At 38.5% G+C, this 18,507-nt stretch overlaps 3 protein-coding genes and 1 long non-coding RNA gene across 4 annotated transcripts; all 4 read left to right on the forward strand.

The window, feature by feature from the left end:
* The first annotated feature begins 5,377 nt into the window (after positions 1 to 5,377).
* LOC131961837 (B-cell receptor CD22-like) lies at positions 5,378 to 7,744 on the forward strand. The gene is made up of 6 exons (XM_059326741.1): positions 5,378 to 5,464; positions 5,884 to 5,959; positions 6,222 to 6,605; positions 6,877 to 7,194; positions 7,297 to 7,560; positions 7,734 to 7,744. The coding sequence occupies exons 2-6, from the start codon at positions 5,887 to 5,889 to the stop codon at positions 7,742 to 7,744; spliced, it is 1,050 nt and encodes a 349-aa protein (XP_059182724.1). The 5' UTR covers positions 5,378 to 5,464; positions 5,884 to 5,886.
* A 38-nt stretch (positions 7,745 to 7,782) lies between these two features.
* On the forward strand, positions 7,783 to 8,862 carry LOC131962374 (uncharacterized). Its single transcript, XR_009389930.1, has 3 exons — positions 7,783 to 7,872; positions 7,971 to 8,007; positions 8,159 to 8,862. It is a non-coding gene; the product is annotated as an uncharacterized LOC131962374 (long non-coding RNA).
* A 779-nt stretch (positions 8,863 to 9,641) lies between these two features.
* LOC131962295 (B-cell receptor CD22-like) lies at positions 9,642 to 13,259 on the forward strand. Its single transcript, XM_059327276.1, has 9 exons — positions 9,642 to 9,664; positions 9,763 to 9,859; positions 10,282 to 10,357; positions 10,620 to 11,003; positions 11,274 to 11,591; positions 11,694 to 11,957; positions 12,182 to 12,269; positions 12,368 to 12,404; positions 12,556 to 13,259. The coding sequence occupies exons 3-9, from the start codon at positions 10,285 to 10,287 to the stop codon at positions 12,607 to 12,609; spliced, it is 1,218 nt and encodes a 405-aa protein (XP_059183259.1). The 5' UTR covers positions 9,642 to 9,664; positions 9,763 to 9,859; positions 10,282 to 10,284; the 3' UTR covers positions 12,610 to 13,259.
* A 910-nt stretch (positions 13,260 to 14,169) lies between these two features.
* On the forward strand, positions 14,170 to 18,394 carry LOC131962284 (vascular cell adhesion protein 1-like). The gene is made up of 7 exons (XM_059327262.1): positions 14,170 to 14,256; positions 14,677 to 14,752; positions 14,910 to 15,293; positions 15,559 to 15,876; positions 15,979 to 16,233; positions 16,464 to 16,542; positions 17,823 to 18,394. Coding segments are annotated over exons 2-7 (1,110 nt in total). The 5' UTR covers positions 14,170 to 14,256; positions 14,677 to 14,679; the 3' UTR covers positions 17,824 to 18,394.
* The last annotated feature ends 113 nt before the right edge of the window (positions 18,395 to 18,507 follow it).

The raw sequence follows: 18,507 nt of genomic DNA on the forward strand, positions 1-18,507 counted from the left end.
ATCCACAACCAGGGTCTCTTGCTGTCTCTTGGAGGCCTTTTACCAGAACTGTTGTGGTGCTGCCCAGACCAATCCTGTCAGACCGGTCTGGACTGACCCCATCCTCTCTCTGTGATGCAGTTCAGAGCCGGTTAGGTCTTCCTCAAGCTGCACCTTCCACATGCAGCCTGTACGAATGGCGACCTTTGAACTCTGTATCAGGTGGTCAGAGGAGTTCAGAGGAGACGTTCTGGCCTGGCTCATATAAAACTTTAACAATGAGTCAATAACACATCATAGTGTGTATTTTTGTCTCTTTCATCACAGACTCTCTGGATAAATCAAACTATCATGAAGAAGAAGCTGAACAGTCATAATGGACACAGTGCCATCTAGTGGTTTGTCAGAGCAAGGACGTTTTTCATACAATGCTCATTCAGAAATCTACCAAAGATCAGACACAGTATCAACCATGATATTAGTTACTGCTGGTGTTTCTTTTTTTTAATTGAAGAAATACTTTTGTAATAAATAACATGAACAGCATTGTGAGGTAGAATAAACCTTTGATTCCTCTTTGTAACTCTCTTTGTATTTATTGCATGTAAAATGAATGTAAGCCCAATAAAAAAACAGATTGTATTGCTTTTTAATGGGACAGTAGGTAGATTGTCCTCTGTTTTGACACCAGACATCTGTCATTATTAGGGCCTCGGGGCAATCTCCCCAGCACTGGTCCCATACAGCAATATCTGTAGGGACCAGTGCTGCACTACTGTTATACTGTGGATTTCTTCTTCTTCCTCTTCCGTATGCAATTTCGTCCCGCTACTAGTCCTACAACTTAAAGAGTTGCAGGGTTAGGGTTAGGGTTGCTGCTAATAATTTCCGCTGTACCTGTTTATCCTGTTGGGTAGAAAACATCATATTTTATATTAACTTTCATATGTTTGCAGTCAAAAATCTAATTTCCAAAGTTTCAAGTGACTTAATATCGTTGTGGTGACATAAAAGTCAAATATTCCTGTGAGTTGTAGTGGAGTAGAAGTAGGAAGTGTCCTGAAAAGAAAAGACTTGAACATGAACAATAATTGCGGTTCATCTGGTTGATGAGTTAAAGTGGTAAAGAGAAGTGGTGAGAGCTGCACTGACCGTGTTTTCAACACTGTAATATAATGTTTCTAGCAGCTTCTTTATGACATGAACATGATACACTTTACAGTTGTTTTTATCCTCTGAACCTGTCCTCTTTTTAATCGTCCCTACTGTCATACATGTACAGCCACACAGTGCAACAACAGCTGCTACCTTTGTATGAACTGACATGATGACACATACAGGCTTCCAGTAGTGTGCTGATGAAATAATCTCTGAGAATAAAAAAGGTATTTGCAACATAATGAGTTTAAATTGCATCAAAGTTGACTTCCTCCCTCACAATGGTCCTCATTTATCAAGCGAGCGTAGAAACGAGCGCAGATCTGAGTGTATATTTGGTCTTACGACAGGGTCCACGTGTGATTTATCAAACGATCGTATCTCTCCAATCACAGCGTGAGAATGATCGGCTATTGATAAATGTGGCGGCTCGAAACAAGCGTAATTTAAATACCACGCCCTAATATATATAATATATATATATAATATATACCCGATTCAGAAGACTCGCCTTCAGAGTTTACCACACCGAAGGGCGCAATGTGGCCAAAAAGAGGATTTTTTCACCCTCTAAAGTCGCTTTATTAGCAAAGTGCACCGTTACAATTAACAATAGGGGCAATATAGACATATTACAGAAATACTCAGCGACAGAGGTTTATGAAATAAAAGTACTTATAGTTATAAACTCAAACAAGTTCACTGAATATTTTACATTTGGAGCACGAACTGAGAAGTTTTCAGCTTTTTGGTTGAAGGAGGTAAACAATGTTTTAAAGTCAGTTTTAATTCTAAAAGAAGAGGAATTTCTCAGTCAGAAAGTGAAACGCTGACGTCCAACAGCTGCAACAACAAACTGGTTTAGTTTGGCAGCATAAAAAGTGAAAAAGAAGGAAATCAGTGGTGCTGTCAGCAGAGTAGAGGACTATTAAACTCCCGGCGAGGTTTGAGTAATTACATGGTGATATATAAACCCTAATAATCTATATAATATCCGAATATTGCTATTATTATGATAGAGATATATTATTCACCTCTTTACATTTACTAATAATGATGTCCTAGTCAGATTGGAAGCTGATTGGAAATGTTTCTATTCGGGCACCACCGCTGGTGAAGGAGACGCTGACGCTCCGGTGTCCGAGCTGGATAATAATAATAATAATAATAATAATAATAATAATAATAATAATAATAATAACAGAAAACAGCAGAAGACAACAACATTTAATATCCTCGGCTGGTATTCTGTTTAAAGAATTTTACGATCGCAGGGTGTATTTATTTTTGGATTATGTTTTAATGATAAATGATGTAGCCTAAACATGTTTTGCTTTGTCACTATTAAAAATCAAAACATCTCAGAGTCTGATCAGCTCCAGGCATCGATACAATAGTCTCAGATCAGTTCTCCGACTCAGACGTGTCGACTTCACGCTGACTCAGATTTGCGTAACGAGCTGAGAGCAGACTGAGATCTGATCGTACCCTCCGCTCACGGCCACATTGATAAATGCCGAGGCTTGTAGAAATGATCGTACGCCCACTTTACGCTCACTTTCTGACGTACGCTCGTTTGATAAATGAGGGCCAGGGTGAGCAGGAAGACTGAAGACTATTTCAGTCTCTTCTTATAGAGCCAGTCTGGTCCTGGGTCTGCTGCCGTTCTCATCATATTCACCAACTCTCTGATTTTAAATCTGATTGTTTCTGTTTCTGCTGCGAGCTCCTTTGGTGAGTTTACATGTTCTCTGTCTTTGAATGTCTGAGAGGTTTTTTTATTTTGCTGCTATTTCATGAACTCTACTTGTTTCTGTTGTGTTTTGGTTTAGTATAAATATCATAAACTCACACTGGATCGTTTATATTTAAAGATTATATTGTAACACAGTAACATCTGGTTGTACACACATGGTTTGAATGTGTGAATTTGAGGCTTTAACCCTTGTGCACCCCTTCAGAAAATGTTAATATATTAACCTTGGTGCAAAAAATGTTCCCCTTTTAAAAAGTCTTGGTTATTTTGAAGGAGAATTGAATTGAGACATAATTGAGATCAGGGGCATCCAACTATGAGATCTCCTCAGTTTATCCCACATTCCTCAAATGAGTTTTCAGAACTCAACCTCCTTTGTCTCAGTGATGTCTTGTCTCTTTTTAGTTTATCTCTTGCTCCTACGGGTCCCTTAGGAGAAGTCATTCAGAAACAAATGATCACAGAATGATACAAATATGAGAAGCTCAAACTGATCTCAAGATCTGAGAAGCAACACATGAGCAACTCATTTTTCCTATGGGAAGTGCAAACTGGATTTTTTGGGGGAGGATTATTACACCCTTGGTTGCATCAATAATTGACAACAACATTGATTTTGATGTATTATACATTTTTGAGCAGTGTAAGTTTATAAGAAAATGCTGCACCTTTTACCCTTGATGCAAAAATGTTCACTTCTTAAAAAGTGCGATAAAAAGATTTTTTTTTTTTCACGATCAATGCATTAAATCTTTTGACAAAATTCAGTCCTTATCATAACTATAAAATTTACATGTATTTCTCAAATAATTTTAACCCTTTGATACCCTTTTAGGAATTTTAACCCACATGTTTTAAATGATAAAAACACAAAATATGAAACAATTTGCATGTGTGTGTCAGTGAGAGAGTTCAGTCAGTGGAGCAGGACCTGCAGATCATATTCATGTGTACTTTGCATGAATACTTGCTGCATTTGGCACTTGGCCTCTTTTGCCAGTAGCGGGCCCTTGAAGAGTGGTCAGGACCCAGTGGTCTGGACCCAGCGGTCAGGACCCAGTGGTCTGGACCCAGTGGTCTGGACCCAGCGGTCTGGACCCAGCGGTCTGGACCCAGCGGTCTGGACCCAGTGGTCAGGACCCAGCGGTCAGGACCCAGTGGTCTGGACCCAGTGGTCTGGACCCAGCGGTCTGGACCCAGCGGTCTGGACCCAGCGGTCTGGACCCAGTGGTCAGGACCCAGCGGTCAGGACCCAGTGGTCAGGACCCAGTGGTCAGGACCCAGCGGTCAGGACCCAGCGGTCTGGACCCAGCGGTCTGGACCCAGCGGTCTGGACCCAGCGGTCTGGACCCAGCGGTCTGGACCCAGCGGTCTGGACCCAGTGGTCTGGATGCAGTGGTCTGGACCCAGTGGTCAGGACCCAGTGGTCAGGACCCAGTGGTCAGGACCCAGTGGTCTGGACCCAGCGGTCTGGAACCAGTGGTCTGGACCCAGTGGTCTGGATGCAGTGGTCAGGACCCAGTGGTCAGGACCCAGTGGTCTGGACCCAGTGGTCAGGACCCAGTGGTCAGGACCCAGTGGTCTGGACCCAGTGGTCAGGACCCAGTGGTCAGGACCCAGTGGTCAGGACCCAGCGGTCAGGACCCAGTGGTCTGGACCCAGTGGTCTGGACCCAGCGGTCTGGACCCAGCGGTCTGGACCCAGCGGTCTGGACCCAGTGGTCTGGATGCAGTGGTCTGGACCCAGTGGTCTGGATGCAGTGGTCAGGACCCAGTGGTCAGGACCCAGTGGTCTGGACCCAGTGGTCAGGACCCAGTGGTCAGGACCCAGTGGTCTGGACCCAGCGGTCAGGACCCAGTGGTCAGGACCCAGTGGTCAGGACCCAGTGGTCTGGACCCAGTGGTCAGGACCCAGTGGTCTGGACCCAGTGGTCTGGAACCAGTGGTCTGGACCCAGCGGTCTGGATGAGTTGATGAGTTAAAGTGGTAAAGAGAAGTGGTGAGAGCTGCACTGACGTGTTTTCAACACAGTCCTGAGAAAATGATGAGACATTTGAGAGGAAGCTGGTCAGTAAATGTACTTTACTGTTCTTCTAAACATCCAAGTTTCACTAAAAGACTGTAATATAATGTTTCTAGCAGCTTCTTTATGACATGAACATGATACACTTTACAATTGTGTTCTGCAACAAGGTGCACAAATCTAACATCACCTGAGTTTTATCCTCTGAACCTGTCCTCTTTTTAATCGTCCCTACTGTCATACATGTACAGCCACACAGTGCAACAACAGCTGCTACCTTTGTATTCACTGACATGATGACACATACAGGCTTCCAGTAGTGTGCTGATGAAATCATTTCTGAGAATAAAAAAGGTATTTGCAACATAATGAGTTTAAATTGCATCAAAGTTGACTTCCTCCCTCACAGGGTGAGCAGGAAGACTGAAGACTATTTCAGTCTCTTCTTATAGAGCCAGTCTGGTCCTGGGTCTGCTGCCGTTCTCATCATATTCACCAACTCTCTGATTTTAAATCTGATTGTTTCTGTTTCTGCTGCCAGCTCCTTTGGTGAGTTTAAATGTTCTTTATCTTTGAATGTTTTAGAGTTGTTTTTTTTACTTTTGTAAAGTTTTTTTTCATAAACTCTACTTGTATTCTTTGGGTATTAGATCAGAATAAATATCATAAACTCACAATGGATGATTTTATATTTAAAGATTATTAAAAACTATTATCCCACAGTAACTTCTGGTTGTACACAGATTGTTTGAATTTTAATTTGTTAGACTTCCACGTATGTTGTTTGAAAGGATGTTCGTTTGTCTTCAGTTAAAAAAGGAGGGGGCAGTGAACATGTCTTTTCAATGTTATAACATGTTTTGTTTCATTGTCCTGTTAAAAACAAAAACCCCAGAGGCTTTAAAAGAACATAAACGCTTTATTTAAAATGTGTTTTTATTAAAATATTGACTTGTTGTCAAATGCAGGTGATGAGTGTCATTACAGTCCAGAGTGTGAAAATGGTGACAGCCAACATGTTACTGAGCGTCTTCTTTCTTTCAGGTGAGTCACTTTTATTTGGAAATGCCACTTTTATTAATAACAGTCAGAATTTATAAATTCATATGGAGTAATTTTTGTCACTGTAACAATACTGGCTTCAGTATTTGGAAATGTTGTGGTGAGTATAGGCAGGTTTAGTCACCACTGAGGTCGGCTGATGGAGGATTTATGAGCTAATGTTTATGAATAGTCAATAGATAACCATTTTAGTTTCTCTCTGCATGTTTTATTTTTAATGTTTATCATGTGTCTGATTTCACAGCTGCTTTGGCTGATTGTCCTTATGAACCAGCCCTTTTCATCTCTGCACCAGAGCAGATGGAAGCACTGAGTGGATCTTGTCTGCAGATCCCATGTAACTTTAGAGTTAAACCAGGAGAGGAATTCAGCAGCAAAGGAAAAATCTTTGGAGTGTGGATTAAACGTGACATACGATTTGGCCTATTTCCAGAAAATGTGATTTTCAACAGCAGCAAGATGAATAACATCTACCCAATGAGTCTGACTGGAGACCTGAGTGATAAAAGCTGCACCACTTTATTTTCCAGTTTAATCACTGATTACACAGAGACATACTACTTCAGGATTGAGAAACCATCATTCAGGGTAACAGCTGTTTGTGATCCTCTTCAGATAACAGTTAACGGTAAGAAAGTTATGATTTATTAGTCAATCCACAATTTTACGGTGAACTCAGTTGCAGTACACTTTTAAATATTGAATTTGTTTTTACTTTGTCATGAATTTAAATTCTGATTTAACCCTGAATCTATTGTTACACTTTGACTTTAAAATGGTCATATTTTGGGACATTACATTAGTGTCACCTTTAGCTTTGGAGTGTAAATAAAAACATGTTTCTTTATCTATCAGAATCTATTTCTTTAGTCCAACCTGTGTTTGATTTGAAAGCACAGCTTCTGCTCCGAGGCCCAGGATGAATCTCTCAGGTGATGTGAATGATCTGAAGGAGAAGCAGTCTGTCACTATAACCTGCTCAGCTTTCACTCCCTGTCCACACTCCCCTCCTAAACTCACCTGGACTCTCCAACAAGACCCTCACAACATCATGGAGCAAGACACAGATGGAACCTTCACCACTAAAATCCAGGAGACCATCACTCTGTCAGACACACATGATGGACTCACCATCAGCTGTTCTGCAGGATATCCTGTGAATGAAGGAAAAGATGTGAAGACAGCAGCAGCAGCAGGAATCACTCTCAGTGTTTCATGTAAGACAGCCACTGTTTGTTATTGGATCCTGTCTGAACATGGTGATTCATGCTTATATCAGCTGATTTTAACTCATAAAGTTCATCTCTCATTTTCCTCAGATGCTCCCAGGAACACCTCAGTGTCCGTCAGTCCATCAGGTTTGGTGTCAGCAGGTAGCTGGGTGAAGCTGACCTGCTCCAGCAGAGCCAAACCTCCCGCCAGCCGCTTCACCTGGTTCAAGAACAGCAAAGATGGAGCCGTCAGTGTAGCTGATGGAGACTCTTACAGCTTCATGGTGACCAGTGTGACAGATATCAAAGATTATTACTGTATGGCTACAAATGCTCTCGGTAGTCAGACGTCACCATGGATTAACACTGAAGGTAAATGTAGAAATAAACTGGATCTCTTTATTTTAATAGAATCTGCTCCCTCTCTATTCTGCCTTTGTGCTTCTGTGTTGCTTTGATTGTTTATTTGTTTGTTTGTTTCCCTGTAAAGCACATTTTCATTGCTTTTGTATGAAACAATTGTCTAAAAACGTAAAATAAAGCAGCTACTATTTGAGATACTCAGAGTGAATCCAATGTTTGCTGTCTTGTTCCAGATCATCCAGAGTTTGGGGTTGGTGTGTACGTTACAGTGAAGATCCTGGAAATCGTGGCGCTCTACAGTACATTCTTCATCTTTGAGTGGTGAGACAAACTTTTCTATCATCATTTGCAGCTAAAGACTGATTGTTCTCTTTAAATGAGAGTTATTTATTTATTCCTTCCATGTTCTTTTCTCTCAGCTGGTTTAGATCAAGATGCTGCAACAAACCAGAGAAGGTAACTATTTACTATTCTTTCACAATAACATGTCTTTGAATAAAGGGACAGAAGCTCTTATTATGAAAGGGCAAGGGTTTCTTTTATCGAGACAGATTATATGTACAGATGAAATCCTTTTAATACGATGGTGGTTGCTTCATTTCTACAGGAAGCAGAAGAACCAGACTACGTCAACAGAGTGATTGAGATTCAAGCATCATGAAGGAGAAGAGGAAGACGTCATGTTCACCATGAATGGAATATTTCTCTACTTCCTGTTTCTCTCTTTCTTAGAATATAAACGGCTTTGCTTTGCAGAATATTGATAAGATAAACAAATGATGGTTGCATCATCAGTTTGTGTGAGATTGTGCAGATATATGGTTCTAATGATTATTGTTTTCTGACTCAATGTGTTTTATTCGTATGTAAAATACTTTAATTTTGATGAATAAGCAGAAAATGTTACAATTTTTAATGTATGCCAACAAGAACTGTGTTGATGTGTTTTAGGTTGGTTTTTGTCTGTTTTCTGTTTGTAGTTTAAAAAAAAAGCTTTTTGTAAAGTAGTTTGATTTGGGTAAAAGTTCAAATACCAAACTGGAAAAATGATGATGGTAAAAAAAATTTAAAAATGTAATTTGTGCATTGAAATGTTCCTGAAGTAAAGTTACTGTATGTTAGTCTAATGATGAGAATGTACATAAAGTATTGAAATAGTGCTCAGTGTGACTGCTATAGTATTATATAATAAATAATAATATTATTATTATTACTGGTTTTTATCATGGCTTAATTTGCTGATTATTTTCTCCATTACTCGATTGTGTTTTGTTGTTGTTTTGTTTTTTGGATTTGTAAAAATTCACAGAAAAAAAACAATAAAATGTAACTAAAATGAATTTAAATTGTTGGTTAATTCTAAAGAAAACCTTGAATCCTCACATTTGCTGGAACTATGAAATATTTAATCCAAAAAAACAAACAAATATCAAATAGGTTGCCATAATTTTCTGTTAATCCACTGATCGATTAATCTGCTAATAATTTCAGCTGTACCTGTTTATCCTGTTGGGTAGAAAACATCATATTTTATATTAACTTTCATATGTTTGCAGTCAAAAATCTAATTTCCAAAGTTTCAAGTGACTTAATATCGTTGTGGTGACATAAAAGTCAAATATTCCTGTGAGTTGTAGTGGAGTAGAAGTAGGAAGTGTCCTGAAAAGAAAAGACTTGAACATGAACAATAATTGCGGTTCATCTGGTTGATGAGTTAAAGTGGTAAAGAGAAGTGGTGAGAGCTGCACTGACGTGTTTTCAACACAGTCCTGAGAAAATGATGAGACATTTGAGAGGAAGTTGGTCAGTAAATGTACTTTACTGTTCTTCTAAACATCCAACTTTCACTAAAAGACTGTAATATAATGTTTCTAGCAGCTTCTTTATGACATGAACATGATACACTTTACAGTTGTGTTCTGCAACAAGGTGCACAAATCTAACATCACCTGAGTTTTATCCTCTGAACCTGTCCTCTTTTTAATCGTCCCTACTGTCATACATGTACAGCCACACAGTGCAACAACAGCTGCTACCTTTGTATTCACTGACATGATGACACATACAGGCTTCCAGTAGTGTGCTGATGAAATAATTTCTGAGAATAAAAAAGGTATTTTCAACATAATGAGTTTAAATTGCATCAAAGTTGACTTCCTCCCTCACAGGGTGAGCAGGAAGACTGAAGACTATTTCAGTCTCTTCTTATAGAGCCAGTCTGGTCCTGGGTCTGCTGCCGTTCTCATCATATTCACCAACTCTCTGATTTTAAATCTGATTGTTTCTGTTTCTGCTGCCAGCTCCTTTGGTGAGTTTACATGTTCTTTATCTTTGAATGTCTGAGAGGTGTTTTTTTTTTACTTTTGTAAAGTTTTTTTTAATAAACTCTACTTGTATTCTTTGGGTATTAGATCAGAATAAATATCATAAACTCACAATGGATGATTTTATATTTAAAGATTATTAAAAACTATTATCCCACAGTAACTTCTGGTTGTACACAGATTGTTTGAATTTTAATTTGTTAGACTTCCACGTATGTTGTTTGAAAGGATGTTCGTTTGTGTTCAGTTAAAAAAGGAGGGGGCAGTGAACATGTCTTTTCAATGTTATAACATGTTTTGTTTCATTGTCCTGTTAAAAACAAAAAACCCCAGAGGCTTTAAAAGAACATAAACGCTTTATTTAAAATGTGTTTTTATTAAAATATTGACTTGTTGTCAAATGCAGGTGATGAGTGTCATTACAGTCCAGAGTGTGAAAATGGTGACAGCCAACATGTTACTGAGCGTCTTCTTTCTTTCAGGTGAGTCACTTTTATTTGGAAATGCCACTTTTATTATTAACAGTCAGAATTTATAAATTCATATGGAGTAATTTTTGTCACTGTAACAATACTGGCTTCAGTATTTGGAAATGTTGTGGTGAGTTTAGGCGGGTTTAGTCACCACTGAGGTCGGCTGATGGAGGATTTATGAGCTAATGTTTATGAATAGTCAATAGATAACCATTTTAGTCTATCTCTGCATGTTTTATTTTTAATGTTTATCATGTGTCTGATTTCACAGCTGCTTTGGCTGATTGTCCTTATGAACCAGCCCTTTTCATCTCTGCACCAGAGCAGATGGAAGCACTGAGTGGATCTTGTCTGCAGATCCCATGTAACTTTAGAGTTAAACCAGGAGAGAAATTCAGCAGCAAAGGAAAAATCTTTGGAGTGTGGATTAAACGTGACATACGATTTGGCCTATTTCCAGAAAATGTGATTTTCAACAGCAGCAAGATGAATAACATCTACCCAATGAGTCTGACTGGAGACCTGAGTGATAAAAGCTGCACCACTTTATTTTCCAGTTTAATCACTGATTACACAGAGACATACTACTTCAGGATTGAGAAACCATCATTCAGGGTAACAGCTGTTTGTGATCCTCTTCAGATAACAGTTAACGGTAAGAAAGTTATGATTTATTAGTCAATCCACAATTTTACGGTGAACTCAGTTGCAGTACACTTTTAAATATTGAATTTGTTTTTACTTTGTCATGAATTTAAATTCTGATTTAACCCTGAATCTATTGTTACACTTTGACTTTAAAATGGTCAAATGTTGGGACATTACATTAGTGTCACCTTTAGCTTTGGAGTGAAATAAAAACATGTTTCTTTATCTATCAGAATCTATTTCTTTAGTCCAACCTGTGTTTGATTTGAAAGCACAGATTCTGCTCCGAGGCCCAGGATGAATCTCTCAGGTGATGTGAATGATCTGAAGGAGAAGCAGTCTGTCACTATAACCTGCTCAGCTTTCACTCCCTGTCCACACTCCCCTCCTAAACTCACCTGGACTCTCCAACAAGACCCTCACAACATCATGGAGCAAGACACAGATGGAACCTTTACCACTAAAATCCAGGAGACCATCACTCTGTCAGACACACATGATGGACTCAGCATCAGCTGTTCTGCAGGATATCCTGTGAATGAAGGAAAAGATGTGAAGACAGCAGCAGCAGCAGGAATCACTCTCAGTGTTTCATGTAAGACAGCCACTGTTTGTTATTGGATCCTGTCTGAACATGGTGATTCATGCTTATATCAGCTGATTTTAACTCATAAAGTTCATCTCTCATTTTCCTCAGATGCTCCCAGGAACACCTCAGTGTCCGTCAGTCCATCAGGTTTGGTGTCAGCAGGTAGCTGGGTGAAGCTGACCTGCTCCAGCAGAGCCAAACCTCCCGCCAGCCGCTTCACCTGGTTCAAGAACAGCAAAGATGGAGCCGTCAGAGTAGCTGGAGGAGACTCTTACAGCTTCATGGTGACCAGTGTGACAGATATCAAAGATTATTACTGTATGGCTACAAATGCTCTCGGTAGTCAGACGTCACCATGGATTAATACTGAAGGTAAATGTAGAAATAAACTGGATCTCTTTATTTTAATAGAATCTGCTCCCTCTCTATTCTGCCTTTGTGCTTCTGTGTTGCTTTGATTGTTTATTTGTTTGTTTGTTTCCCTGTAAAGCACATTTTCATTGCTTTTGTATGAAACAATTGTCTAAAAACGTAAAATAAAGCAGCTACTATTTGAGATACTCAGAGTGAATCCAATGTTTGCTGTCTTGTTCCAGATCATCCAGAGTTTGGGGTTGGTGTGTACGTTACAGTGAAGATCCTGGGAATCGTGGCGCTCTACAGTACATTCATCATCTTTGAGTGGTGAGACAAACTTTTCTATCATCATTTGCAGCTAAAGACTGATTGTTCTCTTTAAATGAGATTTATTTATTTATTCCTTCCATGTTCTTTTCTCTCAGCTGGTTTAGATCAAGATGCTGCAACAAACCAGAGAAGGTAACTATTTACTATTCTTTCACAATAAAATGTCTTTGAATAAAGGGACAGAAGCTCTTATTATGAAAGGGCAAGGGTTTCTTTTATCGAGACATATTATATGTACAGATGAAATCCTTTTAATACGATGGTGGTTGCTTCATTTCTGCAGGAAGCAGAAGAACCAGACTACGTCAACAGAGTGATTGAGATTCAAGCATCATGAAGGAGAAGAGGAAGACGTCATGTTCACCATGAATGGAATATTTCTCTACTTCCTGTTTCTCTCTTTCTTAGATTATAAACGGCTTTGCTTTGCAGAATATTGATAAGATAAACAAATGATGGTTGCATCATCAGTTTGTGTGAGATTGTGCAGATTTATGGTTCTAATGATTATTGTTTTCTGACTCAATGTGTTTTATTCGTATGTAAAATACTTTAATTTTGATGAATAAGCAGAAAATGTTACAATTTTTAATGTATGCCAACAAGAACTGTGTTGATGTGTTTTAGGTTGGTTTTTGTCTGTTTTCTGTTTGTAGTTTAAAAAAAAAGCTTTTTGTAAAGTAGTTTGATTTGGGTAAAAGTTCAAATACCAAACTGGAAAAATGATGATGGTAAAAAAAATTTAAAAATGTAATTTGTGCATTGAAATGTTCCTGAAGTAAAGTTACTGTATGTTAGTCTAATGATGAGAATGTACATAAAGTATTGAAATAGTGCTCAGTGTGACTGCTATAGTATTATATAATAAATAATAATATTATTATTATTACTGGTTTTTATCATGGCTTAATTTGCTGATTATTTTCTCCATTACTCGATTGTGTTTTGTTGTTGTTTTGTTTTTTGGATTTGTAAAAATTCACAGAAAAAAAACAATAAAATGTAACTAAAATGAATTTAAATTGTTGGTTAATTCTAAAGAAAACCTTGAATCCTCACATTTGCTGGAACTATGAAATATTTAATCCAAAAAAACAAACAAATATCAAATAGGTTGCCATAATTTTCTGTTAATCCACTGATCGATTAATCTGCTAATAATTTCAGCTGTACCTGTTTATCCTGTTGGGTAGAAAACATCATATTTTATATTAATTTTCATATGTTTGCAGTCAAAAATCTAATTTCCAAAGTTTCAAGTGACTTAATATCGTTGTGGTGACATAAAAGTCAAATATTCCTGTGAGTTGTAGTGGAGTAGAAGTAGGAAGTGTCCTGAAAAGAAAAGACTTGAACATGAACAATAATTGCGGTTCATCTGGTTGATGAGTTAAAGTGGTAAAGAGAAGTGGTGAGAGCTGCACTGACGTGTTTTCAACACAGCCCTGAGGAAATGATGAGACATTTGAGAGGAAGTTGGTCAGTAAATGTACTTTACTGTTCTTCTAAACATCCAACTTTCACTAAAAGACTGTAATATAATGTTTCTAGCAGCTTCTTTATGACATGAATATGATACACTTTACAGTTGTGTTCTGCAACAAGGTGCACAAATCTAACCTCACCTGAGTTTTATCCTCTGAACCTGTCCTCTTTTTAATCGTCCCTACTGTCATACATGTACAGCCACACAGTGCAACAACAGCTGCTACCTTTGGATTCACTGACATGATGACACATACAGGCTTCCAGTAGTGTGCTGATGAAATAATTTCTGAGAATAAAAAAGGTATTTTCAACATAATGAGTTTAAATTGCATCAAAGTTGACTTCCTCCCTCACAGGGTGAGCAGGAAGACTGAAGACTATTTCAGTCTCTTCTTATAGAGCCAGTCTGGTCCTGGGTCTGCTGCCGTTCTCATCATATTCACCAACTCTCTGATTTTAAATCTGATTGTTTCTGTTTCTGCTGCCAGCTCCTTTGGTGAGTTTACATGTTCTTTATCTTTGAATGTCTGAGAGGTGTTTTTTTTTACTTTTGTAAAGTTTTTTTTAATAAACTCTACTTGTATTCTTTGGGTATTAGATCAGAATAAATATCATAAACTCACAATGGATGATTTTATATTTAAAGATTATTAAAAACTATTATCCCACAGTAACTTCTGGTTGTACACAGATTGTTTGAATTTTAATTTGTTAGACTTCCACGTATGTTGTTTGAAAGGATGTTCGTTTGTCTTCAGTTAAAAAAGGAGGGGGCAGTGAACATGTCTTTTCAATGTTATAACATGTTTTGTTTCATTGTCCTGTTAAAAACAAAAACCCAAGAGGCTTTAAAAGAACATAAACGCTTTATTTAAAATGTGTTTTTATTAAAATATTGACTTGTTGTCAAATGCAGGTGATGAGTGTCATTACAGTCCAGAGTGTGAAAATGGTGACAGCCAACATGTTACTGAGCGTCTTCTTTCTTTCAGGTGAGTCACTTTTATTTGGAAATGCCACTTTTATTATTAACAGTCAGAATTTATAAATTCATGTGGAGTAATTTTTGTCACTGTAACAATACTGGCTTCAGTATTTGGAAATGTTGTGGTGAGTTTTTACATGTTTATCATGTGTCTGATTTCACAGCTGCTTTGGCTGATTGTCCTGATGAAGCAGACCTTTTCATCTCTGCACCAAAGAAGATGGAAGCACTGAGTGGATCTTGTCTGCAGATCCCATGTAACTTTAGAGTTAAACCAGGAGAGGAATTCAGGAGCACAGGAACAATCTTTGGAGTGTGGATTAAAAGTGACATACGATTTCGCCGATATCCAAACAATGTGATTTTCAACAGCAGCAAGATGAATAACATCTACCCAATGAGTCTGACTGGAGACCTGAGTGATAAAAACTGCACCACTTTATTTTCCAGTTTAATCACAAGTTACGCAGGCAAATACTACTTCAGGATTGAGAAACCATCATACAGGGCAACAGCTTCTTGTGATCCTCTTCAGATAAAAGTTAACGGTAAGAAAGTTATGATTTATTAGTCAATCCACAATTTTACGGTGAACTCAGTTGCAGTACACTTTTAAATATTGAATTTGTTTTTACTTTGTCATGAATTTAAATTCTGATTTAACCCTGAATCTATTGTTACACTTTAAAATGGTCATATTTTGGGACATTACATTAGTGTCACCTTTAGCTTTGGAGTGTAAATAAAAACATGTTTCTTTATCTATCAGAATCTATTTCTTTAGTCCAACCTGTGTTTGATTTGAAAGCACAGATTCTGCTCCGAGGCCCAGGATGAATCTCTCAGGTGATGTGAATGATCTGAAGGAGAAGCAGTCTGTCACTATAACCTGCTCAGCTTTCACTCCCTGTCCACACTCCCCTCCTAAACTCACCTGGACTCTCCAACAAGACCCTCACAACATCATGGAGCAAGACACAGATGGAACCTTTACCACTAAAATCCAGGAGACCATCACTCTGTCAGACACACATGATGGACTCAGCATCAGCTGTTCTGCAGGATATCCTGTGAATGAAGGAAAAGATGTGAAGACAGCAGCAGCAGCAGGAATCACTCTCAGTGTTTCATGTAAGACAGCCACTGTTTGTTATTGGATCCTGTCTGAACATGGTGATTCATGCTTATATCAGCTGATTTTAACTCATAAAGTTCATCTCTCATTTTCCTCAGATGCTCCCAGGAACACCTCAGTGTCCGTCAGTCCATCAGGTTTGGTGTCAGCAGGTAGCTGGGTGAAGCTGACCTGCTCCAGCAGAGCCAAACCTCCCGCCAGCCGCTTCACCTGGTTCAAGAACAGCAAAGATGGAGCCGTCAGAGTAGCTGGAGGAGACTCTAACAGCCTTAATGTCACTGAGGGAGGAGATTATTACTGTGTGGCTACAAATGCTCTCGGTAATCAGACGTCATCATGGATTAATATTGAAGGTAAATGTAGAAATAAACTGAATCTGCTGATTTTAAGAGAATCTGCTCCCTCTCTCCTTTCTGTATTTCCTTGTTTGTTTGTTTTACTTATTTTCATTTTTGTTCACTGTAACACTGTTTACTGTATTTGCTAGGAATGATTCTGTACAAATAATGGTTCCACGTGTATGGTTCCATGTCTATATTTCATCTTTGTTTCGTCTTGGACAATGTTTCTTCTCTGTGAACAGAGAACTCTGCTGGCGCTCTAAAATGGGGTTCAGCTCTTGGAGCGATCATCTTCATCCTGTGCCTCGCCATCTGTGTTTGGTGAGTATCTTAAATGATATTTTAAAGAAATGTAATGATGCACATGCAGTAATATCTGTCTCCTGTCAGTCCTTCAGTCCTGACTCTCTACTGGCAGCATGTGGTCTGTTTCACCTCAAACAGCACAATGATTCTTCTAAAAGCTTTCTAATGTCTCTCCAGGTGCTTGAAGTCCAAATGTCAAACTCCACAACAGACTCAGGTGGGAAAATAATGAAGCTTGTTGTACAGTGTTGTATTGTGTAACAGTGACTGTGTCCTCTAGAATATGTGAAAGCATCAGTCCTAACACTAAGTGGGCAAGAAAAGTGACAAGACAACCTGTTAGCACCACACTGGTTACAGTCATCCTCCACAGCTGTAAAACACACACAGCAGACACTTCTTTCTTCAGTCTGGACGTGAAAATGGATCAAATTTGAGCACATGTGATATTATCAGGAAGTTACTTTAGTCTGTTTACAGCATGGTAGCTAAAAGCAGCTTCACTGTGTTTGGTGCTGACTCCAGACACACTTGCTGTTTCCTAAAAGGCAAAGGGTCCTTTGAATCTTTTTAACAATATCAGAAGGAAAGTTTGGTGAAGTTGACATGATTAATTTTTATTTGTTATTTTTAAAATATCCTCTATAGCTGACTGGAGACCAGTGTATAGCAGAAATGTGCCCCAGCTGTTATAGGATGCCATGGTGAAGTGTTTATTAAGTTTAAATGCATCACTGAATTAAAACAGTTTGGAGAAACAGAAACATTTTCCAAGTCTGCTAAAGTCAAACTAAAGATTGGTTGTTAGTGCATAGGTAAATCAGTTTGAGAGCAGTGAATGTGTTTCTAATAAATGAGGAAGGACTTATCCTCGCCTTTAATGTTTATATAAGGTTCCTTCTGAGAAAAATAATTTTGAGTATTTCTTTTTGTTACGAAATGCAACTTGCTTGTCTTGATTTAGGTGAACTGAAGGAAATAAGTTGCATTCCTATTAAAATATATATTACTCTCTCTAATCACTAACTCAGTAAGTCAACTGGACTTTGGACATTTGGATCAGGTCGTTTGCCGAGTGGAAGCACATAGATGTTGAATAGCTGAGGCCCGAGAATCAAACCCTGAGGGACTCCACTCAGAATAATGATCACTAGGGGCAACATATCCACATTTAACACCTTCATTACTGCTGTGAGGTGGTCAGAAACTATATTCACTCCAAAATGCCATTTAGTCTTTCATATTATCACAGAAGGATCCAAGCTCACATTATTTCTTGTTTGATTCTTCGATAGAGTCCAAATGGTGAAGATCCAGCCAGCAAAAGAGAAGAAGACATCCATTATGGAGAGATCAGCTTCTCCAATCAGAGAGCTGAAGCGTCCTCGTCCTCAGAGCAGGACAGTGGACAGCAGCAGGAGACGCTGTATGCACAGGTCAAAGTGTCCAAGACAGCAGAGAAGCCAGACGTCCCCGAGGATCTCTACGCTCAAGTGAAGAAACACTGAGTCTCTCTTCTCATCATGTTGGGTTGGATTATTCATAATATTGCCATTTTTGGCTTCTTTTATTTTCACTCTTAGTTCATGTTGAAAGGACACAGAAGCCTGTGCAGGAAATTACACCTTCACAGTTAAATAAAGAGGAAGTCTAAACCTCCTCAGCACCCTGCAGCACAGACAGCTTTGCACTTCCTCATTATATAATCTATGTTTGTGGCTTAACTCATACAGCTGTTGCTGTGTAATGATATCTTACATATCTACATGCATCAATGCTTCTAAATGACATGATAATGATTTACAATCACTTTATAGTATATAGTAGTTTTGTAATGTTTATGTAATTTTGTGATATTATACAGGTATTTTTTTAACAAGACATGTTTAATATCCTTTACTTATCTATTCTGTTTCCTTCATATTTTGTACCCAGCATGTTTTTGTTCTTTAATTGCTTCATAAATAAACTTGAGACCGA

This window comes from Centropristis striata, chromosome 23 (assembly GCF_030273125.1).
Source record: "Centropristis striata isolate RG_2023a ecotype Rhode Island chromosome 23, C.striata_1.0, whole genome shotgun sequence".
In the NCBI taxonomy this organism is placed as follows: Eukaryota; Metazoa; Chordata; class Actinopteri; order Perciformes; family Serranidae; genus Centropristis; species Centropristis striata.